Raw genomic sequence first — 24,425 nt, 5'->3', positions numbered from 1 at the left:
GTCGGGAAGACTTGGGAGAAAGGCGTAGAACAAAGAGGAAGGTTACGAATGTTGGCTTGGTGGTTAGAAAGGACTGGCTTCAACCAGCTCTGCCATTTATGGAGCATTATGAGTTTGGGCAAGTTCGTTAACCTTGTTGGGCTTCTTTTTCCTCATCTGTAAAATGAATGTGATGTACTCTGCCTGCCTCCCATGGTGAAGGGAAGAGCACCGAGTCACAAAGTGTGAGCTCAGGAAAGAGTGGCAAGGATAGTACTATTCATTGATCCCTGATGTTAGTGAGGCTGGAGAACTCTAACCTCCTGGCTGCTGAGCTACCCAGGGAGAAACACTGCGAAGACTATAATCATGGTGGACGGTTGTACTGGGGCCAAAGAGAAAGCTCGGTGTGTCCAAGTCCTCTTCCTCAACTTTCCCATGTGCGGCCACTAGAGGGCCTTGGGCATCTCTGTTCTCTCCTATTGGCTCACTTAACGCGGGGGACCCAAGAGGCCCAGTGCATTAGAAAAGGAGCTCTTTTCTTCAGGGAGAATGGAAAGAGCAAAAATTTGATGAGAGGCTTTTGTGGAGTACTTGCTGAGGGGTCATAGGTGCTAAAGGTGAGGGTGCAGGCTCTGCATTCTGCTACAGGCGAAATTGGCCCTTGAGCATGTGATCTATTTGCAAGAAGGGAATTCCTTGGGGTTACCCTGGGCCTGGCTTGAGACCCTGTGCTGAAAATAAGATGAGACTGCATTGTCTTATCAGATACCCAAACAGAGGGGTTCTGGTTTTCTGAGCACCACTCACTGGCTTCAGGACTGAAAACTAACTTATCCTGATAGAGGCAAACCATAGTTCAGCAAATTTCCAGAGGTGTGGCACTAACCTGGTCAGGTATGGGAGACTAGGGATGTATTCAGTAGGCAAAGAGCCCAGGGGCTCTCCCCTGCCCCCAATCCACCTCATCTTCCAACTTTCATATTACTAGGTCAGCAAGGTTTGAGAAGAAAAAGGCAAAGAGCCTGTTGAAAATATTGCTTATATCAGTCATTCTCACTTTAGCAGGAAAGAGCTCTGTTCCTTGATAAATCCTTAATAAAGATACCTTAGATATAACTCCAAAACTTACCACTCTTATTCCTCTGCTCATCACTTTAAATATACTGGCCTTCAGAAAAACCCAAGCTCATTCTTAGTTCCTTGTTTTTATTCTTACTTTTTTCTAACCCATCCACTTCCCCCTCCTGTTCCCTGCTTTATGAAATACCAATCTTCCATTAGTTCCAATAGGTACTTCCTTGATTCCTGCCTGTTTTCCCATAGTACTTTGCACTTATCCTTAAAAAAACATTTATCAGAGGGTGTTATCGCACATTTTTCCCCCTCTCTCTCATCACTCAATTTATCTTCTCATGTGCTTCATCTCATCACTGCTTGAATATCTGTCCCAACAGGGACTCACCACCTCAAAGGCAATGCAATCTGTTGCAACCAACTATCTTTGCAAAAATAGTTTTCTTATTATTAGTAACCAAATCTGCTTCCCTGATACATAGATGTATTCATTCTCTCCCTATCAGTTCATTTGCTTAAAACCCCTTTAGATGTTGATAAGGCTTCTCATGACCTAATTGGAAATGTCTTAAATATAGATATTCTGAGAAGGGAAATACAGGGGTAATTAATTCTAAAGTGTAAATGATTGATAAGAACTTTTCCAAAAGAACAGATTTTATTAGGGGAACTTAAGAGTGGGATCAAGAATACCCAAGACACCACCAGGACATCAACAATTTGATATAGTAGAAAGAGCATTAGGCTAGGAAATGAAAGATAGGTCTAGTGTGATACATTTTTTCCCCTGGGTTTTGGTTTTCTTATCTGGAAAAAGAATAATCTGCATGATGAATAGTTCTGCTTACTTCTATCATTGCACAATTTTGTCTGGAAGCAAAAATCTGGATCGTCCTTTCTTCTTCTTTTTCTTTATTTTATTTTATTTTATTTTATTTTATTTTTTGAAAGGCATAGATGGGGGGAAGGTAGCGGAGGGGCAGAGAAAGGGGGAGAAAGAGAACCTTAGGCAGGCTTCAAGCCCAGCATGGAGCCTGACATGGGGCTCGATCTCATGACCCTGAGATCACGATCTGCGCCAAAATTGAGTTGGATGCTTAACCAACTGAACCACCTAGACATCCCTCCTCTGGACTGTCTTATGCCTTTGCTCTAGTCTGTTTTTCTTAGTTCTTTCTTAGCTCTGAGTGGGCAAAAACTTATCTGTGTGTCAGTGAGTTCAGCCTCCTGAGGACTGGCCTGACATTCTTGGTGCCAAAGGTGTTGTGAGTTTTACCACCCACCATCAAGTCAATCAATGAGCCTTTTATTCCCACCTGGTCTGAACCTCCCTCTCTCCTGCCTCGACGCCCTGGGCTTGTTCTTTACAGTATTTGCATCATAAATATTTTCAGGTAACACATTTATTGCGGGTAACTCATTTTATTATGATTTTATGATATATTCTCTTTTCCTGGAGTTTTGCAAGTAAAGATTGCATAAGAACAAACTCTTTGTTTGTTCTAAGTTCCACACTACATAACCAGGTCATATTACAATTGCTTGATGCACAAGACTCAATGACTCAATAAATACTTTACAAAAATAACGTAGTTTTTTCCCCCTTTCTTAAAACATAAAAAATTAGAAATTTTATAGATTTGATTCCCCCTACTCTTTTTATATGTATTTACTGGTAATATATTGGTGGAGAAAAAAAATTGTTACGACAGTATTAGAATAAAATAGATGAAATGAGGTCCATGTTCTTTTCCCATCTATTTTGCTTTTGTTTTTCCTTCTGCAAAAGTGCTATTACCTATATTTATGTCTGACCTTCCCCCACCTTCTGAACCTCCCACTAAGGCATGAGCAGCACTTCTGCCACTCTGTAGCCTTTTAGTAGAATTAGAGCATTATGCTAACATTGGCCTTTTAGTTTAAAGCCTATTTAAAACCAGTCCTCAGATTTGCCCCTAAAATCCCCATGTGCCCTCCTCCTTCTATCCAATCTTAGGCAAGGATATTCTGGAAGTCAAGACTCCAGCAGGGTGCCTCAGGACTAAAGAACATTTGGTTTAAGGTGGGATTTTCTTGTTTTTCAGACACTTCTGTTGAGTTATTTAGTTTAAAAGAAAAAATTACTCCCAAATTCCCTTCTCTTCCACCTCCTTGAGCCCCTGTCTGAACTCTCACAGAAGTGATTAAACAGTTTCACAACTCCAGCGAAAAGGTTATGCTTAAGTCACATTCATATTAAATAAGTTATATATAAAAACTGCTTATAACGTTTACAACCCCGTCTTTCCCTCTTTGCTCCTCCAGGAAACGCAGGATCTGGGTGTGCACTGAATCCCACCCACGATGGCTTCCAGGTTCTTCTTCTGGCTCCTTTGTCCCCATCCTCCTGCCAACATCACCCCTCGGAGGAATTCCAAGGAGCTCTGTGGGCATTTCGGATGGCAAGGTGGCTTCAGACAGCCGTCACCCGGGGCAGGTGCGCACCCCTAGGGTGATTTATGAAACATACCCTCGTAGTGTATACAAATATCTACGGGATGTGGATAAGTCCGGCCCCACCCTGCCCCGGCGGCAGATCCGCGCACTGCGTTTGTGTCACAAATACCGGAGGGGACATCTCCTTAGTACTCCCTGGCCTCTTGGAACTGCTTGATGTAATCTTCGTCTGAGGGGCTCTCAGTGCACTTCTGTCCGTTGTTGGGAGGCCTGGCCTCGTTGTACCTGCTCCAGTCGCCCTTGCAGATAATCCAGGGGAGGACGTCCACCTTGTAGTGGAGCTCGGCTGAGAACTCGGTGCTGATGAGGTTGGGGGTCCCCGCGCCTTTGCCCCTGGTGATGAGCTGCATGTTGTCGCCATAGCAACAGTGCTGGGCGGCCAGCGTGGTGCTCTCCAGGGACAGCATGGAGCGAATGCAGTACCGGGCCGTGGGCTTGTAGATCTCCAGCTTCTCCTTGGGCCCACTGGCGTCCTTCCAGCGGAAGTCCTTGCGCTTGATGCGGTCGAAGATGTCCGCCGTGCTGTAGGCCACCTCGGTGGGGTAGGAGCAGGGGCAGCTGGGCAGGTCGTTGATGACCTTGTGCATGTACTTCTTTAAGAACTCACTTTTGCAGCCCATCCAACGCTCGCAGCTGTCGGTGTCTGAGAAAGACCAGAGAATCCCTCTCACCATATGCAACAGGGGTGGCAGATTCACACTGACCTCAGCCCCTCCCCTCCCAGGGGGAATCCCTGCGGTCCCCTGGAACCACCAGCCCTCGCTTTGGTCATGCTCACCCCTCTTGGCCTTGGGAAATTTATTTGCAAGGCAACCTCCTCCCCATGTATACCATGAAAAATTTCAGACACAGAAAAGTAGAGAGATGAAACTCCAGCAGTGACTCCCTGTCTGCCATCACCTAGATTTAACCATTACAATTGCTTCGTCTGTCTTATTTCTTGAAAATATATGATATGATTGTCCCTGAATTTTAGGAGGCATCTGAGGAAGAAAGGGAGGTTGCAGGATAACTCTGATAACACCTATAACAAAATGAACACTAATTCAGGGGGCAATTTTGAATCTCCCCTTTAAGTATCAGGTAACAAGGTGGAAAGTGCCTCAAAGGAGAACTGGTAGTGCCTGGTTTTATTTGTGCCACTCACTGACTGGATTAAGCTAGAGCTGGTGGCCTCATCTCTTAACCACAGGCACCAAAGAGTGACAATCCTTGTAAGCAAATCCATATGATGATATGTCTTAAAGAGGAAGGGAGGTGGCCCCTGCTTTTAGGGAACTTAACAGTAAGGCCCAGAGGCCATTGCCCTCTAGGCTTCCAGCAAGAACCTGCCCCTGGAAGTTGTTGTATTTGGGCTTTGTAGTATTAAAATATGTCGGCTTCATTGTCAATTAATTAATTAATCATTGAACTCATTTAAGACTGAGGTGGTTCTAGTTTGTTAATGTGGATTCCTGGCTTTATACGGAAAACCAAGATATGTTTGTGTGGGTCCTGCCCTGCCCATGGGAATGACTGGCCCCAGGAACAGGCCACTCGCATATGCCAAGGTTGAACACAACAAAATTTGCTGGGGTTTTCTGGGACTGGGGAACACGTTTGGTGTCACTGGAACGGAAGCTATAGGGCAGGAAGTCTGTTGGTGTCAGATCGCGGGACTCTTCTGCGCAGTTTAGGCTTGTTCCGAGGGCACTGGGGAACTACTGAAAGTTTTGGAGTGACAGCTACTAGCTGAGTAAGAAGGAAGAGGAAGAAGATCTGAGGAAGAAGATACATTCAGTGCTGGTATCTGTTGCCAGAGTCTGAGTGGGAAAGGACTGAACAGGAGGGATCAAGTGAGCTCAGAGAGTAGGGCTGCTGGGCCTGGGTGGGCTTGAGGGAAAAGGAGGAGAGACATTAGGTGTGACTCCCTGCTCCGACCCAGATGCCTACGAGGCTGGTGGTGTCCTAAGAAGGAATCAAGTGGCCAGGATGGGGGCGGGGTTGAGGGCAGGTTGGAGGAGGGCACAGGCTTCTCTCAGTAGAATGAAGAAGAGAGAGAGGGGGCATCTCTCAAGCACTCAGAAAGGCCTGGCCTAAGAGGAAGAGCGTGGGATCTTGTGTTCAGTTGTCTGTGATCAAAATCTAGCTCTACCGTCTACTAGCACACGCCCTTGTGCAGGTATAGTCTCCCTCCCTGTGCCTCAGTATCCTTCTCTCCAAACTGGGGATGAAAAGGATGCCCATCTCTTAAGGCACAGTGAAGATTAAGCTGGAGGAATGCAGGGAGCCTGCAGGCCCAGGGTCCTGCCAGAGGGGATGTGCCAAGGCTCACTTTGGGCCTGAGCTCTAAGATTCCAGCCCTGTGAGCCCCCGACTGAACAGCAGTGAGAGAATGCAGGCTCCCTCCTGGGAAATGTGTGTCTGCAAAGCCAGGGCAGGCCTCCTCCATTGGACAGGGTGTTCAGAAGCAATATTCAGTGAGGCTCTAGAAAATGGCTTGGTTATCATAATTCATGTACCCACAGAACATACAATGACTTATTTTTATCTGTCAAACTTGGTAGGTGTTCAGTGTGATGGTCACGTTCTAAATGCTCTGCCAATATGAACTCATTTAATTCTACAATAACTCCATAAGGGGGCCCTGTGACCTCCTACCATTCGACAGATCAGCTAACTGAGGTGCTACCAGGTATGGCAAATGACCTTGTGCAGATCAAGCTGTATCCCACCTCAGTGAGGCATCTTCTGTTTGGTCTTCTCTCTTCCCATTCCATGTTTTCCCTCCCCCTGGAAGGTTGTCCTTGTGGACTCTATCGGTGGACCCCTAGATCCCTGACTGCTCTTTGGGTTGAGCCAAAGGGCGGACCTGGTCAGAGACCAGGGCGAGAGAGGAGAGTGAGACAATGTATTTGTCCCCGTGGTTCCTCCTTCACCGTTGCAGGTTGGCTATACCCTTCTGCGAACCCAGAATGGTGGTGGGTAGTAGCTCTCTGCACACAGCTACCCTTGTCCCTTCAGGCCAAGGGGCGGTTAGGGCCCCCCATTGTTCTGTCCAACCCCTTCTTGGTGTCCAATCTACCCTGCTCATCAGACCCTCATTGAATGCTCCTCAATTACCTGATTCCAGTGTGTCGTGTTTGTTCCTGCCCAGAACCTGACTGATACCCATCCCTACTCATCTCTGTGTGTCTTTAGTCCCACCTCAGGTGTGGCTTTGTCCAACTGGACCTATCCTCCGCAAAAAAGCAAGCAGCTGCCTGTCTGTAGGGTATACAATAGGAAGAGACCCGAGAAGCTCTCTGCCCTCAAGAGACAGCTATTGTTGCTCTACCTCTTAGTGTAAATTTCCTGCATTTAGTCTCTAATTTCTTTCAGGGGTATGTGTGGTGGTGGGGGGGGGGGTAGTAAAAGCATTGTGTTTGCAGAAGGCTCCTGCTAAAGGTAGTTTGTGTGTGTGAAGGACTGAAGTGGAAGCCCTGGGTCACAGAGAATTTCAAACTGCCTCCTGTTTGGCCGAGGTCGACGAAGTTTCGAGTGGCACGCGGTAATGTGGTATTAGGAGTCTCACCTCTCTGCAATACAGAATTGCATCCCGAAGCACATGAAGCTATTTTTAAAAAGGAAGTTTTCGCCTTGCACCTAGCTGTCACTTGTCATTTGGCTTGGTTCATGCAGACTGTGTTTGGCCTAGCGCTTTTGAGCAGATGAGTAGCAGAGTATGCCAAAGGTTTACGAAAAAATACATGTGGTAGAGGGAGGCAGGCATAATACGGAGAAAGCTCCTTTTCTCTCCTTCCTTCCTTTTGCTACAGAACCAAGACCAGCATTTCCTCACTTTTTGGGGACACTCCATGAAGGCTGTCAGAAGGGGCGTGAGGCCCCCCTGGAGATTGAATCCATACTGAGGGGAGAGCTGTCCCACTCCTGTCCCACTTATTGTGGAAGCTGGGTGGCAAGCAAGGCAGACACAGAGGGCGCTCTGTCCGGCCCAGCCTGCTGCAGGAGGCCTGGGACGGCTCTCTCTTGCTTAGAGTATATTCGGTGAGCGAGAAATTCGCTGGGAGTACTGGACCCCGTAAGAGGAAAATGAAACACTTAAATGGATCCTAGGACGGGATGGCACTGCAAAAGCAAAAGGAATTTCCAAAATATTAAATCAATATTTGGATAAAAAATGGGGACAAAGGTCTCCTTACCGACTTCAAACAGTTTGGTGGCATTAAACTCCTCGCTTCCCGCCAGCAGACTCACTTCGGTTGCGGCTGTCCTGAAGGTGTCTTCAATTCCTAAACACAGACAGGAGCTCATTTTTCCCTAGTTATATGGAAAAAGTTACCCCCCACCTCCCGAGCAAATCAAGAAACAAATACACCTGAACAAAGCCTTTTTTGTATTCATGACTACTCATGGGCAGGAACTTGCCAGCAGAGGAAAGAGTAAAAAGCAGGTAGTAGAGCATAAAATATATTAAAACCCCAGATACCATTTGCAGCATGAAATCAGATCCAAATGTGCCTGAATGGGTCTTAAGGAACTCATTCACTAGGCCCAGAATGGGGTTTGGGGCAGTAAGGGACACATGTCCATCTGCAAGTCTACCTGTCTGGCGGTGTCTGGGCGACAAACTGGATTAGAAGCAGGGGTTAATATTTTGTCTAGTGGTCCATACCAGTTTTAAGGAATGACTGACAGAGTTCAGATCGTTACTAGCCTGTAACCCTGATCAAGCCACTTAAACCTTCAAGTGCCTCAGCTTTCACATCTGTAAAATGGGGAGATATAAGCACCCCACCTCATAGAGTTAAATGCACTCAAGGAATCATGTGTAAAGAAAGAACTTACAGAACTAAGTGGTAAGTGTTAGCTGATAATTTTCCCAGGATTACTTTGAGGATATAGTAGTCCCGATATAAAGAGCAGATATATCTCACCTTCTAGGATGTCCAGCACCGCCTATGATGCTTCAAAGAGAGTAAGCCGGGCTTGTCATTACTGGCTTGGAGGGGCTGAATCCAGTTTGTCTCATGCTTCCCGGTTCCCCTTTCCTTCCCCAAACTACCACTCCCATCCAGCCTTCCCTTACAAACAGGCATGCTGTGTTAGCTGAGACATCTGAGGAGGCTGGAACATGGAACATGGTAGTCTATGTTGGTGGAGAGCCTTAGTGGCCTGGGAGGCATGACTTGATTTCTTTGAGAGGCGCTCTCTGGCTTTACATGAAGCTCCTTGAACTTATTTATAGGGTTGACCTAGGGGACAGACTTTTACAGTGTAATCACTGCCAGGCCAGGGACACTGCCTGCTCCATGACTCTTTCCAGTAATGCTGAGAATCAACAAAACAAATAAAGAAAGAGATCCTGTTTTTTTTTTTTTAAAAAAAAAAAAAAAAAAAGTCCTTCATGTTCAAAGGAGCCCTGAAAAAGACTGGGAGGCCCAGGAACTGAGAGGCAGAAAGGATGGAAGAAGGGCAAGGTCAGAAGAGAAGAAAATGCAGGAGCAGGCCTGCTGGGCACGTTGCTCTAGGTGGTGAGAGAAAACAAGAAGGCAACATTCAAAATGGTGGCAGAGAAATATTCAGAATGGCGGTCGCCAGTGGGTAGACTTGGATCTGGTATCAGTTCAGAAAAAGAAAACAGCAGCAAGCCCCCAAGCCCAGACACTGAATGCTGTCTGTATCCATGAGTGGCTGAACCCTGTATCTTTCCTCCTGGTGGCAATGGACCAGATTTTTGTTTTTTGTTTTAAACTTTTTTTTTAAGATTTTATTTATTTATTTGACAGAGAGAGAGATCACAAATAGGCAGAGAGACAGACAAGAGAGAGAGATGAGGAGAAGCAGGCTCCCTGCTGAGCAGAGAGCCCAATGCGGGACTTGATCCCAGGCCCCTGGGATCATGACCTGAGCCGAAGGCAGAGGCTTAACCCACTGAGCCACCCAGGCGCCCTGGTAATGGACCAGTTTAATCATTAAGAATATGGATCTTGGAATCAGACTGCCTGAATTCAGATTTAAGACTGACCTCTTGCTGTTTGTGTGACTCATGCAAGTTAACCCTGTGCCTGTTTCTACAGCTGTCGAGTGGGCACAATAATAAACATCCACTTCATGAGGCTATTGCAGGAACTAAATGAAATAAGGTACATGAAGGCCTCAGAAATCTGCTTGATACTTAAGTCCTCAAAAATATCCTATTCTCCATCATCTTATCATCTTTTCTTCTTCTTCATACTGTCTTTCTCTTCCTTCTTCATTGTTTTCTTGTCTTCTTTCTCATCTCTCATATTATTATTATTTATGGGTTTATTTCCACCTATCTAAATCCTATCACGTCAGACATCCAACTCAACTTCATTACGATTAACATGAGAAAGATCTGGAAAATCATCTTGATGGTTGCTCCACTTCCTGAAATCCACCCACATGGCTGACATAGGGCCAAAATTTAACAAATTTGTTAAATTTTGGCCCCATTTTCTATATATGCTGCTTTGCTAACATATGCATGCCTAATCTGATCCTTCCTCTCTACCCCCAGAAACCCTCTGCTCTTTCACTTTTTTTTTTTTTTTTAAAGATTTCACTTATTTATTTGAGAGAGAGAGCCCAAGAAGGGGAGAGGGTCAGAGGGAGAAGCAGATTCTCCACTGAGCAGGGAGCCCGACACAGGACTCGATTCTGAGACTCTAGGATCATGATCTGAGCTGAAGGCAGTCACTCAACTGACTGAGCCACCCAGGTGCCCACCTCCACTTCTTTTTTGTTTCAAATATCAGCTTTATGGTCTAACGACTGAGTTGTAGGAGTAGAAAGAGGAAGTCTGGGGGCATCCGGTTGGCTCAGTCTGTTATGCGCCATACTCCTGATTTTGGCTCAGGTCATGATCTGAGGGTTGTGAGATTGAGCCCCTGAATCAGGTTCTGTGTTGAGTGTGGAGCTTCTTGAGATTCTCTTTTTCCCCCTCTGCCACATTCCACTCACTTGTATTCTCTCTCTCAATCTTAAAATAAAATAAAATAAAATAAAATAAAATAAAATAAAATAGTAAAAAAAAAATAAAAGGAAGTCTGTATCAACCTCAACACCCAAACAACAAATAATCCAAGTCAAGAAATGGGTGGGAGACATGAACAGACACTTCTCCAAAGAAGACATACACATGGCCAACAGACACATGAAAAAATGCTCCATATCACTTGGCATCAGGGAACCACAAATCAAAACCATAATGAGATACCACCTTATACCAGTCAGAATGGCTAAAATTAATAAGACAGGAAACAACAAATGTTGGCAAGGATGTAGAGAAAGGGGAACCTTCTTACTTGGTTGGTGGGAATGCAAGCTGGTACAACCACTCTGGAAAGCAGTACAGAGTTTCCTCAAGGAGTTAAAAATAGAGCTACCTTATGACCCAGCAAACGCACTACTGGGTATTTACCCCAAAGATACAGATGTAGTGAAAAGAAGGGGCACCTGCACTCCAATGTTCATAGCAGCACTGTCCACAATAGCCGAACTGTGTAAGGAGCCCAGATGTCCTTCAACAGATGAGTGGATAAAGGAGATGTGGTATATATATATATATATAATGAAACATTACTCAGCCAACTGAGGACTGTTGGAGGGGTGGTGCTGGGGGGATGGGGTAACTGGGTGATGGGCATTAAGGAGGGCACATGAAGTGATGAGCACTGGGTATTATATGCAACTGATGAATGACTAAACACTACATCAGAAACTAATAATGTACTATACGTTGGCTAACTGAATTTAAATTAAAAAAAAAGAAAGTAAAAGGAAGTTTGGCCGTGTGGGGATCAAACTTTCTGTCTCTGAACTATCTTTCAGATGAGGCCATTCAGAATGTGCTGTTTGTTAGAAGAATCTGAGATCTTATTTTAAGCTGTGTTCTACCTGGTAATGGGAACACATGTAAATGCAAAACCACAGGCCAGGAGTTGGTAAATTGCTTTGTAAAGGGTCAGAGAATAAATATTTTAGGCCTTGTGAGTCACATGTGGTTTTGGTTGCATATTTCTTCCCCCTCCTCCCTTGTCTTTTCCTTCTCCTTTTCCGTTTTCTTGACCCTCTAAAAATGTGTATGCTATAGAACAACAGGGCACACTTTGCTACCCAATTGCTACCGACACAATTATTTTTTACCCCCAATACGGCCTCTCACCAAGTTTACAATTAGTTTAGTTTTCAAAACCCTGACAATGCAGTTTATTTTTTTTTAATTTCATTTTTTGCTTCTGAATCTCTGGATTTTAATGCATTTGCCCAGAGTAGGCAATGCAGTTTAAAGTAATAATTAACTGGTGGCCCTGGGGGGCTCAAGGTGTTAAGGGATTGACTCTTATTTTCAGTGCGGGTCAGCATCTCAGAGTCCTAGGACTGACCCCAGCAGGGAGTCTGCTTTAGGATTCTCTGTCTCCCTCTGCCCCTCCCTCTCTCTCTCTCTCTCTCAAGTAAATAAATAAATCTTTTAAAAAAAATAAAAGTAATAAGCAACTGCCAAGGGTCCTCGGTTTCCTCAGATCCTTCAGTAACTCTCGCTGACAGAGCTACCTGCGAGGTTTTCCCGTAAGCAAGCATCCTGAAGCCTCTCATCCTGGCTTCCTTATCGGACTATGAATGCCTCTCAGCATGTGTCTCTTCAAGGCAAAACAAATCCCGCATCAAAGGCCCAAGTTAACCAGAGTCCCTCCTTGAAATTGCACAAGTACGCTGTGGCACTAAGCTCTACATCATGACTACTGCAATTGTGCCGAAGACTCAGGAAACCCATCCTTTTGCATCCATTCAGCTCATTACTCATCTCTTACTGTTTCAGTTTGGTCAGAATCCTTGTTAGGGAAATGGCTGTCCTTTAAAAAGTGATTTTCTTTAAGGTTTAAATATAAATGAAAAACTCTTGCTTGAACTTGGAGCCACTCCCCTGCATAAATAAACCCACCTGGGCAGTTTGGACGGTCACATGTCCTAGATTCTGTCGCGGTACATGCGTAGCCACAAGACCTGGTCCGTTTCTGGTTGCCGTTCCCACAGGTGACACTGCAGACAGACCAGAGACTCCAGTCGCCCTCGCCATCTGTGGAATCTGGAAGGGAGCCAGGGATATGGTCACCAGCTGCCGCCCAAAGAGTCCCCAAATCCCCCTTGTCAAGCAGTCTTCCAGTTGTCTTATTCCATCGTTCTCGCCATTGGAGGGGACCAGATGCCAGCTGGAGTCAAAAGGCTTGCGGCTCCGGAGTTCATTTTAGGGATTAGCTTGGTGAGAGCAGGGACTCTGTCTGAGGTTTTGAGTACCGTGGTGGTCAGCACGTTGCTGGGGCCTGACCCTTAGAAGGTTCCCAGTAAGTGCCTACTGAGAATGCATGCATTTGTAGAGTATGGGATCATGCAATACTATGTTATGTAGTTTCCAAAGATAACCACCATCACTTCCTTCCCTCCCCATACATACATTCATTGAGAGAGCAAGAGTGAGGGAGCGAGCAAGAGAGTCTATTTCCCCTTCCCTAAAATCTGAGCTGACTTCCGCCCTACGAGCCAGGCAGCTTCCAACATTCACTCTGGGCAATCCAGTCGCTGTGAAAGAAGCTGAGGCTAAACTTGTATATTATGGGTCGCAAGATACTATACATGTGAGTGAAGCCTTGTTGAACCTTCTAGCCCTTTCTAGTAGACAGCTGAATAGATGCATGAGGAGCATAGCAACTGCTTTGTGGGGCCCGATCTCCGGAGCCAAAGAATCATGAGAGATAATAAACTGGTGTTATCTTAAGTCACTGAGTTTTGGGATGGTTTGTTACACAGCAGTAGATAACCACTACATAATGGTAAAGCTAGAAATGACCCTTCAAGGTCATCATTTAATATCTATCCAATGAATATTTATTGGATAGCCCCTATTATATGCCAGGCTTAATTCTAGGTATATGGGAAATACCATTAAATAAAACTTCCAAGATTTTTGTCCTGATGGAACTAATATTTTAGTAAGAAGAGTCACGCAATAATTAAACAAAAAATGAGTAAGTTATACAGTACATTAGAAGCCAATAAATGGTATGGAAAAAAGGAGAAGCAGACCAAGTGAGGCAGGGGGTGGGGGGGCTTGGGAGTGTGAGGGGTGTGAGGAAGGTCGGTATATTATCAAGACTAGTTTCTCTTTTTAAAAGTAAAGAAACTAAGTCCTAGTGTGACTGGTGGTTGGGGGTGGGAGGACTTATCCAACGTAGTAAGGGTAACAGAAAGGAAAGCTGGGGTCCCAGTGCCTAGTCTTTGATCTCTACAGCATGACTGTCTCTGCAGCATCTCTACTCTGTAGTAATTTTCTCCTGGTTTATCCAGATCTTCCTACAGCCTTGAGGCCTCTGCCAGTGCCAAGCTTGGGGCAAGAGGCATGTGCTCTGTTGGAAAGGGGTCCTCTTGGTTTATAACAGGTCGTGGTGATCCTTATTATGTAAGCCCAGCAGGAATGTAGTCCACACATGTTTCTACCTGCAGTGTGGGCTCTGTGCCAGCCTCCCAGGCTGTTGTTTACATGGCGCTCACTCAGAACACTCCTTAGGCAAACACAGAGCTGCTGAGTCTCCTCAGTCCATTAAACAGAGTTGGGGGGGGGGGTAGTGGTTGTTCATGGTTGTGTCCTCAGCCCTAACCCAGAGCAGAGAGTTTGCCCACACCTTGATTGCCCCCAGGGCCCCTGTCCATCTCTTCTCTTTCCCCAGAAGGAATCTTTTTCTATTTTGATCTTCTTTTAAGAAATGGTTTTCCAGCAACACAGCCAAGCCAGATGTTTGAAACGACTGCCTCATGTGAAGGAGTTGGGCCTGTTTGCCCAGTGTGAGTGTCTTCATCTCTCCCATCTCTTAGTAGGCATCAACAGGTAGAACTGGAGAGGCAAGCTACTTCCAGGGGGAGAAGCACTGGGTGCTCCCTCTAAGACATCTGTGGTCTGGTGCCTCTTGGTCATCTCCCCAAGAATGTCAGAGATATGCCTGGAACAACTGTGACATCACACTGTCGTCAGGAAGAACATTCAGGTGCAATGGGTAACAGACATACATGAACACACTCAACCACGTCCTACATATACCACCAAGACTAGCTTTGTTGAAGGGAACAGCAACAACAAAAAGTCACAAATAAAGATTGTAATGTCATTAGACTCATAAGGGGGGTGATGGGCCAGTCAGAATATGTTTACCGAGTACATAGGTAGAGTTCCTGTCACTTTTATGGTGGGTACATAATGCAGTGATGCCAAATGGTGTTCCTGCTTGGCTTAGCAGAAGCAATAGGACTGCAACCATTTAGAAATCTCTTGCAACCTTTCCTTCCTGTGGCAGTAACATGGAGAGAGAGTTTTTGGAAATGTCCTTGAATTTTGAGATTTCAGCATTAACCTGCCATGAGGCTTCTACTGGAATCTTTGCACAAAGTAATTTCTTGTCTTGGTTTCTTGGAACTAAATTACTGAATGTTAATAGTGTGTCAGATTACGTGAAAAATGACTTCTATAATTCCTCTCCTCGTATCTACCCTGTGGTTACTGTCCTCTGCTGACCCCAGCCTGGGCCCTGTGACTTGCCATGGCCAATGGAAAAATAGCAAATATGATGCAAACAAGAGGCTGGAAATGTGTTCGTGCATTAGTGTTTGCCCTCTTGCTGTAGAGAACTCATCCAATACTATGGGAAAAGCCGGGGCTGGCTACCTGGAAGGTGAGGGACAGCTGGAGATAGACCCTAGCCAGCCACCTGTCCAGCTGCGGCCCCATTGCTGAGGGAAGCCATCCTAGACCTCCAGCCCCAGTCAGTCCAGCCCAGAGCTGAAGAAAAGTCCAGGCAAATTGCGGATTCTTAAGAGAGAACCCATTTGTTCTTTTAAGCCACTACATTTGGGGGGTGGTTTCTTGAGCAGCAAAAGTTAACTGTTAAAAATATACCATAAAATTCTCCCTAAAATATGCTTTCTAGATGGCTCGTGGACTCTGGAACAATGAAGGGCTTATTATTCCAATAAGTGGCTTTCTTCAGGCTTTTATTTTAAATGCTCCCAAAGCCCTTTATTTTCCAAACTTAAAATGTGGTCCCTCCAAATCAGGCACCGAACAGTTCCGTCACCACGTGGCTGGTCATTTCTGTTAGGCTAGTGACGAAGGGCTAAGCGTGCATGTCAGCTCACCACCCTGAAGGCTCCATAGCCGACTGTCTTAGACGCATGTCCCAGGAAAGACCCTCCTCTTGGGGAATCTCTATTTGTTTAATGTGTGCGAAGGACAGAAGACTTTGAGGGCAGTGTTCCTTTCTGCTCTAATAAAACAATTCTGTTCTCATTTGCTCACCTGCCAGGGAACATGGCTCAGAGCAGAAAATGAATGTGAGCAGCGGTAATTGCTGAGGTGACAACAACGACAGTAAAAAGCAGTCCTTGTGACATCAAAGAGCTCAGTGAGGGAAGAATACAATGCAGTGTACTGGACTGAGAGCTGGGTTTCAGCCATGTCGTTTGAAATTTTAAGGTAGTGATTAAGCAGTTTGAGCGCACTAGAGACCTGTGGGTCGGTTAGCGTCTGGGCAACTGGGGTGATTTGGTCTTGACTGGGTCACGGGCAAGCCTCCACTGCTAATCTTAGAGGAGAGTGGCTACCAATTACTGAGGGTCTGCTTTAACCAGCTTCTCTGTCTAAACATAATGATTAAGCTCTGATAATAATCCTGTGGGTAGGTGGAAACATCCTTTTTTCATGGATAAGGAAACTGAGGCTCAGAGAGGTTAAGGGTCTTCCTAACATCACACAGCTTAGACCTGGCAGAGCTGGGACGAGAGGTGAGGTCTCTCTGCTTCTGCCCTATGCTCTTTATACCCTGGTACCCCTGCAGCTTTAATTCTGGCCCATATTGGCCTCTCTTTTTTAAGACACCCACTCATGTGGCCATAATTCAACATTACAAAGAAAAAGCCTTGACAAAAATCACTAGGAACTCTATTAACAGAGGCCTCTGACCAGTCAGAGAATTGTAAGGAACAGAGTCCCAAACCCAGGTTACCGTAAGCAATTGCCTATCTGGTTTCATTTTGCAGGTTATTCAGAACAGTTCTGGGAATGGTATACCGCTATTTGACAGAAAAATATTTCTCTGGACTCTTCCTTTGTCCCTGATGATACCTTAAGTATCTCTACAGAAGGCATTTCAAGTGGAGCATCTCAAATACAGTCCAAAGCAGAGCCATTGTGTTCCCACAGTCAGCAATAGGTCTAACCAGCTTCCGTCGTGTGTTTTATAACATATTCTAAAGATGCCATTCTAGTCTATTTTTTTTTCCTACCTGGTTTTTTTTTTTGAAGTACTCTTTGGCCACCAACATTTAAAGTCTGACTAAAGATGCTACCTTTAAAAATCTGAAATCAACATCCTCCACAAAGACCAGTTCCTGTGGCAGGTTTAGCATGCCTGAGAAAAGCCAGCACACCCTTGCAGTGGGTCTGGAACCCCAGGAAGTTTGCGCTGCCGGAACCCTGCCTTTCCAGGCCTTCTCTCCCTGGATCCTTCACAGCACCAGACCTAGGGACAAATACTTAGAAATTGTTTAATAGTTTCTTGTTGATTGCAAAAAAGAGTATTCAGCTTTTCTGATGCTACAGAGAATTCTGGAAACCACATGATCCTTGTGAACCCGTCAGAGAAGCAGCCATTCCTTCACTCACAGGGCCTGCTGCTAAGCATTTGCCACACAGAGTCGTGCTATTCAAAGTGTGGTCCGAAGACCAGCAGTGCCGGCCTCAGCCACTGGATCAGAAGCTACACTAGAAAAGACCTCCAGGTGATTTGCATTCATGTTAAAATCTGAGAAGGATTCCTTTAGGGGTATTATAAGGGACAAGATTTTTTTGATAAAGTAGCTGTCCTGGGATCTACTCCAACGATGAGGGAGTTACTAAGAGATAGTCCTAAACCATAAAAGATGGGAGTTTCTCCATGGCCCTGAGCTGCTGTCAGATCCAGATGCAAGACCTCCACAGGGATTCTAGGCCTAGAAAGTTATGGTAAAGGTAGCTGAGGCAGCCACAGTCATGGTCCCAGTAGAACTGAATTCTATCCTCAAGATAGAAATGGACGATGTTCTTCATGTTCATGAATTCACCAGAGTGTATTCTGTAAGGGCTTTAGATGCAAAAGTTGTTTCTAGTCATGGTCTGCAAACTCTGGTGAGCCTGAGAATCATCAGGGGATGCTGGTTGCAAAAAGAAAGAAACAAAAAAGCAATGAAAGACCGGCTCCAGGTCTCACTCCTGGACATTCTAGTTCAGCAGAAGGATAGCAGTGTCTCTTAAGCTGGGCTTCACGCCCACTTAAGAGCATACTCACAGAGCTCTTAAAACCTGATGCTTGGGCTGTACCCGCCAGAGATCCCAATTTAACTGAACTGAAGTCTGGGCATTGGGATCTAAAAAATTGCTCGGATGAGTATAAGGAACAAGCAAGACTGAGGACCGTCACTCTGGAATAGTGGGCTCAGGGCACCAGAGCCCCCTGGAGGGCTTGTTCTAAGACAGATTTGGGGGATCCAGCCCAGAGTGGCTGGTTCAATAGGCCTGGGGTTGGGGCCTGAAAATTTGCATTCCTATCACAGTCTCGGGCCATGTCGATGCGGCTGATTTGGGGTTCACATCTTGAGGACTATTAGTATAAAGGGAAGGGGCTGAGGCCAGGATTGGTAGCTCTTAATTATGTAGTCAGGGATTCTGATGGGGAGGGTCTGAGCTCTAGTCTTCAAAACAATGTCCCCTGTGTTCTGGGCAAATAATTAAGTCAGAAACTTGTGACATGTTGGCCTGGCACCCAGGGATCCTCTGCGTTTCCCTTGCTTAACACCATAGGACTTTCCTCTCATTTCTGTCTTCCCAGTTAAGCATGCATTTCCATAATCACTCTGCTGTCATAAAGGATATGATTATTTTTGTTCCCCAGAGAGGCAGGATAAAAAAGTGGTTAGGAGAACAGACTCTGGGCTCAGACTGCCTGAGAGGTATCAGACTTGCCTCAAGGTCAAGTTGCTTCGCTTCTCTAGGCTTCAGTTTTCCCATCTGTAAAATGGGGTATCTGCCTCAGAGAGCTGATTAAATAAGTTAATATATGTGAGATGCCATGAAGAGGGACTAGTGCTTGGGAAGTGCTATATAAATGTTGGTAATTATCCCTAGTTCTTTTCTCTTGGAAAATAGGTAAACTCTTACTTCTTCTGGAAAAGGGGAGGTTTTACAAGCCTCCTAGCTAGGAGTGTCGGAGTTCCCTTTCTGCTTCCCTAGCCTGTGATGTGTATTTCTACCCTGGCAGTGTTTTCCTCTATCACTCAACTTTTCTCCCTTGTCCATGGACAAGTGAGATCCCCTTTAAGGAAGACCAGTGTCTTTCTAATTTTTGGATTCCCGGAGCCTAGCATGGTGCCAGCCATAAGACATGCTTTTAGAAAAAGGTCTCCCTGTTTTGGAAGTTGCTTAGTATTGTCTATTAGTGGCAGAAATGACTCTCTAGCACAAAGCTGGTCTTTTTACTGAGAGATGGAGGTAAGGGGGAGAGTATAATGGTGCGAGACAGGTCATTCCCGTCATATAACCATTGTTCCTAAGACTGCTGGTGGTGAAGCCGCAAGAACACTGTCATGATGGAGGCATACATATGACCTCAAATATTCTTATAACACAAGGCAGGCTTCCCGATTCCCCATGAAGCCTTGCCAGGTTTCTTCCTTCTTGCACAACCAGGATGTGTTTCCCAGCTTCCTTTGCATCTTGGTGGGGGCTATATCACTGGTGCCATCAACAGAGTCTGAGTGGATGTGGTGTGTACCATTTCCAGCCCGAGATGGTTAAGAGCATGTGTGCCTTTTCCAGGCTCTACCTGTCTGTCTCCTTGGCTGCCAACCAGATGTAGAGCATTCAGTGCATAACTCAGGCCCTGGAAGTTGGTGGAACTCTAAGAGGGAAGGAGCCTGGATCCCTGAATGATGGATTGGAGTTGAGTTTCCCCCACTCTGTCTCCCATCCCAACTGAAAAACAGTTTTTATTATTTAACTCACTGAATTTGTAAGGTGCTTGTTACCTTCCCTCCCCTTCTCTAAAAACTTGGGAAACTAGAAATCCCAACTTGGCATCTTGAAATTTATTGTCTTGAAGCCTTCCATTGACAGCCTTCCATTAAGCACACGTTCCTGTGGGTTCCCAAGGGCTGCTCTACTGCCCATGTCAAAGTAACATGGCTGCCTGCTCAAAAGAAGGAGCTAGATACCTATCTTTGGACTAAATTGATTTTCAGTATGAATTTTTACACTAAAATACATCAGGAAGTAGATTTGGTGATTTCCTCATTTTTAGAAATAAAACTAAAGCTTCGGGGTGTGTGTGTGTGTGTGAGGCAGAACCTCAAATATCCCTAACTAAAAAAAAAAAAAATTCTCTCCTAGGATAATTGATATGATTTAAAAATTATAGTCTTTCCAGAAAAATGTGGCTGCTGGTGCCTTCTTGGGGCTTCTGTGGAACAAAGTCTTTATGAGGTATGCCTCATAGAAGACCCAAAACCACGTACTGTAAACTGGGTTTTGCTTGGCTCCATGTCCATTAGATCTCAACATCCTCATTTATTCTCCCCACCAATTTTATATCACTGGGTGGTAAACTCACCATATTCTGGCTGCTCTTTGGTTTCAAAAGTCCGGTGGCCTGGGGCTGGACGGTCCCACCCCCTGGGGGGGTTGAGGAAGTTGCTGTCATCTGAGGTACTCTCGTACTTATAGTCTTGGTCCCCGCTGTTGGCCCTCGTCAAGGACAAGGACCTCTGCCACCAGGCCCTCCAGTCGGGGGATGGGACTGACCAGCTGGGCTTATTCTCTGGATGCTGATCCTTATCTGCTTCAGAGTCAGGACCGTCCACCACCTCTATGGTGACCTGAAGAATTCAGAACAGGCCAGAGTCAATGAGGAGTCTATATCCTCCAAACTAGGTACCCTCGGAAGAAATAGGAGAGCAGAGAAAAATGATGGATGTGTCTCTCATGGAGGAATGCTGAGACTACATGGTGATACAGGATGGAAAAAGCCCAGAGATGGCACAATGGGCCCCATGACCAAATAGGACTGATGTACATGGGCCTCAGGCTGGAAGGATACTGGGGTTCCTGATTTACCAATGATTATGTAGCTGGGAAGTCTTCAATTCAAGCAGTAAACATGTACTATATGTGTCCCTGAAGTAACACAAGAGTAATTATAATAAAACCAAACACTTATTGAGCACTAAGTCTGTACTAGGCACTGTTGTAAATGGTCTACATATATTAATTTATTATATGTATTATATGTATAAAGTTGGTACTGTTAATTGGCCCCTATGGTTGACTCTCTGCAAAGATGGCCCCAGTAATTTATCCCATCCTTGCAGGTGTGTGCTACATCTCCCATTAAGAAGGGATTTCCTCTCTCTTTCATTCTGGCCCGGTCTTGTGACTTACTTTGTGCAATAGAATATGGTAGGAGTGACACCATGACAAGGCTTATGAGGTCTTACAGCTTCCATTCTCATTCCATGGGAATGTTCCCACCACTAGGGGTAAGGAAGCCTTAAACATAGAGACCAGGTGAACAGAGAGGCCACCTGGTGGAGAACTGAGGTACCTCAGGCAAGTGGCCCGCTCCAGGGCCCGAGTCATGTGAGCTGGGACCACCTTGGATGCTTTAGCCCAGCTGGGTTACCAAAGCTAATACCATGTGGACCAGAGACCAGCTCTACTGGTGGAGCCCTGTTCAAATTCCTAACCTCCACAACCATGAGCAATCCAATGGTCATGGCTTCAAGCTGTTAAGTTTTGGTAGCTGGGCAGCAACAGGTTAGCTTTTCACAGAGAAGTGAACAATCTGCCTAAGGTCACACAGCTGGTAAGTGGCAGATGTGGATGCCTAGCCCCAGAGCCCATGTTCTTAACAACTGCCACACGGCCTCTCAAAAAGCCACAGAAATACCATCCCCTCATGCAAGCAAGGGCCATGAAGGCCACAGGGGCTGACGGGGGCTGGTGCCACCACATGTGTGGAGGTGTGAGCACAAGGTCCTCAAAGTCCACAGCTGTGACTTTCACTCATCCCATATCCGGACCCCATGAGCACACTCCTCAATCGACCCTCAGGGTCAGAACAGAGAATTCCAAAGCCAAGGTTAGAACTTGCTTTCAGATTCACAGAGCTTCGTTTTGAAGTCACGGGGCTGGAAGAGTGCAGTTTCTTGGCTCCGAGAGACAATCAATGCTGAGAAACTTGTTTAAAAAATATAATAAGAGACTCACTGGGTTCCTTTGGCCATCACATAGCCCTTGCAACACCCCCTGGATGAGTTGTGTGCAAATGAATCAGAAACACGTGCTCTGAGTAATCAGCGCAAGCTGTACTGGGCAGATGCGTTTCCAGTATTGCCCTAGGCCGACATCTGAGAGAGTTGCTGGGATGCTCTGCCAAGTTGCACCAGGCTGTGCCCATCCCTGAGACCAATAGCCCCTTCCTTGTGGGCTAGGAACAGGGAGACTGGAATTCTCCTTGCTTTGACCTTCCAAGGAAGTTGCTGGGCCAATGCTGGGCCTGGGCTGTGGCCTTGTGTAGTCCATATGCAAGGTCAAGATACTGCCATCCATCCCAGAGAGTCCCCGGGCTGCAGCCAGTCACGTGAATCTTTTTTTCTGGTGTGGGATGCCTAGTAGGGCATCCCTGGCTTTATTCCCCACCACCACAATTCTCCCCTCTTGTAAGCATCCCTTGCGTATTTATAAATAATCACGAAACTTTTAGTAATCTTTCAAAAAAGAGAAAAAGGAATCATTGGTCTTGATTCACTGCCATTTGTTGGAATGGCTGGTTGCTGGAAAGTGGCTGGGACCCCCACACAGCTCTGGAAGGACAAGTGTTGCAGGAGTGTGCAGCTGGGTGGTGACAGGGCAATACTGAGCCTTTGGAGACATAATCTTTCTCCTCCGCAGTCCGGTCTCCCTCTGCCTACAGATGGAACAACTGAGAGGCAGCAACCATCTGTAAGGCTATTAAGGGTCTCGGAGGTGAGACGCTGCCAAAGCCAGGCAAGCCTGCAATTATGGTAATGAAATCAGTCTCTGGGTAGAAGATAAGGGGAACATGCCCAGCAGTTTTGGTATTCCATTTGTATTCAGACTGGAGTCAAAGGGATTGCCTAAGCAAGACGTGCCCTACAATTTCTCCAAGCCGGGAATAAAAACAATTTCATGTTTTAAGCTATTACCGTCAATACGATTTCTTTTTCCAAAACCGTTGCTCGGATCCAAACAAAATAGACTTGTTGCCTGGCCAGGCAAGGAGTAGCAAAATACTAATTTACTCCAAAAACTATATCGATGACTAAATCTCAACAGCTCAGAGGTTTTTTTTTTTTTTTTCCCCCTTTAATTTCTGGCCACTGCCCCAATTGAATTAAACACAAAACAAAACAAAACCCGCCAAAAACAAAAAAACACACAAACCTTAGAATCCACCCTTCCCTACAATTAATAATGTGGAAATCTTATACTGATATCAAAAGAAGAACTCTAATCCTGAACCTGAAGTTTTATAGGCATCCAATTAAAGAAACTTAATGAGCATGATCAGTGGCTTCTTGGAAGGCGGGGATTAGTTTTACAGGTCCTGTTGCTCTCATTCTGTTTACATGTTCGTTAGCATCAAAGAATGGGTTGATAAAGATGCCTTAAACAATAATCGATGTGATGAGCTCAAGGTGTGGGAGTGAATACAGCAGATTTCCAAGCCGATAAAGATGCTAGACCTTACCATCTTTTCTCTTCCTTCATACACATAACTAAGGTGTCTCAGCATATTTATTTCTTCTGGACTTTTCCATACCATGAATCAAGATAGCACAAGCAAGAGAATGCTTTCAAAAGACCCGAGTCCAACTTCTGGCAGGATCTTCTCAGTGCCAAAAAAAAAAAAAAAAAAAAAAAAAAAAAAAAAAAAAAAGAGAGAGAGAGAGAGAAAGAGAGTCCAAAATACATGCCAATTGGGGGGAATTCTGTCCAAAATTGGAAATGAGAATAAGATCCTATGAAGTGTTACTAGCTTCCTTCCTTCTCTTGATAGTTAAGACATTTCTTAGAAACAAACTCCTTACACTTAATCTGAAGAGTCTACCGGTTAATCAACTAATGACTTAGAGAAAACAGAAGTCTTAACCTTCTCAGCTCAGGAGAATCTTCTAGAATCTTTTAGCTTGGCCCTCTAAGCCTTGAAAGCTATGGTGACTAGGAAGGCATGGGTCAGTATTTCCCAGACAGGAATGTGAGCCCTAAGGTGAAGTGATTTCCTCAGGAGCGCAGAGCACCCAGGGACAAGAAAACAACCTCCAGTGAAAGGCCAAGATTACGCTCCCCCTTCCTTCCTTGACAATTGCTGCAGAAAGATAATCCCCTCCTCTCAGACTCACTGATGCCCCAGAAACAACTATGGCAACCCAGCTGACGGAGATTAGTGCTCTGGGACTCGCAGCGTGCTGGCCCAGACATTCTTGCTTGTTCTCCACAAGTTATATTTGAAATTTAGGCACAGAAACCGGTGTGGAGAATTTACGTTCCTGAGGTGAAGAGAGCAAGGAAGACACAGAGCTGTCCCAACACAAGTTCTTGTGATTCCCCATTATTTTATACACGTTTCCTCTGTCATCTCAATCCATGGTCATCACCAACCTGCACCTACTTGTTTGGGGAAGCTTCCCATATACCTGTCCCTCTTGCTAGGGGCTTCACATGGATGCTCTTACTTCATCCTCACCACAACCCCCGCTTCTGTGCAGTATTGTAG

The 24,425-nt window shown here is 45.4% G+C and overlaps 1 protein-coding gene across 2 annotated transcripts in view; it reads right to left on the bottom strand.

Annotated features, from left to right (window-relative positions):
* Positions 1-1,695: 1,695 nt before the first annotated feature.
* Positions 1,696-24,425, bottom strand: part of ISM1 (isthmin 1) — a 73,575-nt gene continuing 50,845 nt past the window's right edge. For both annotated transcript variants that reach the window (XM_059134051.1, XM_059134052.1), the window contains exons 3-6: positions 20,241-20,505; positions 12,500-12,643; positions 7,734-7,823; positions 1,696-4,195 (exon numbers count right to left, since the gene is read on the bottom strand). In XM_059134051.1, coding sequence (XP_058990034.1) covers positions 3,678-4,195; positions 7,734-7,823; positions 12,500-12,643; positions 20,241-20,505 — 1,017 coding nt within the window. In that variant the 3' untranslated portion in view covers positions 1,696-3,677. The remainder of the gene's footprint in view (positions 4,196-7,733; positions 7,824-12,499; positions 12,644-20,240; positions 20,506-24,425) is intronic.

The sequence above is a fragment of the Mustela lutreola genome, chromosome 9 (assembly GCF_030435805.1).
Source record: "Mustela lutreola isolate mMusLut2 chromosome 9, mMusLut2.pri, whole genome shotgun sequence".
Lineage (NCBI taxonomy): Eukaryota > Metazoa > Chordata > Mammalia > Carnivora > Mustelidae > Mustela > Mustela lutreola.
This window is presented reverse-complemented; position numbering and strand designations above follow the sequence as displayed.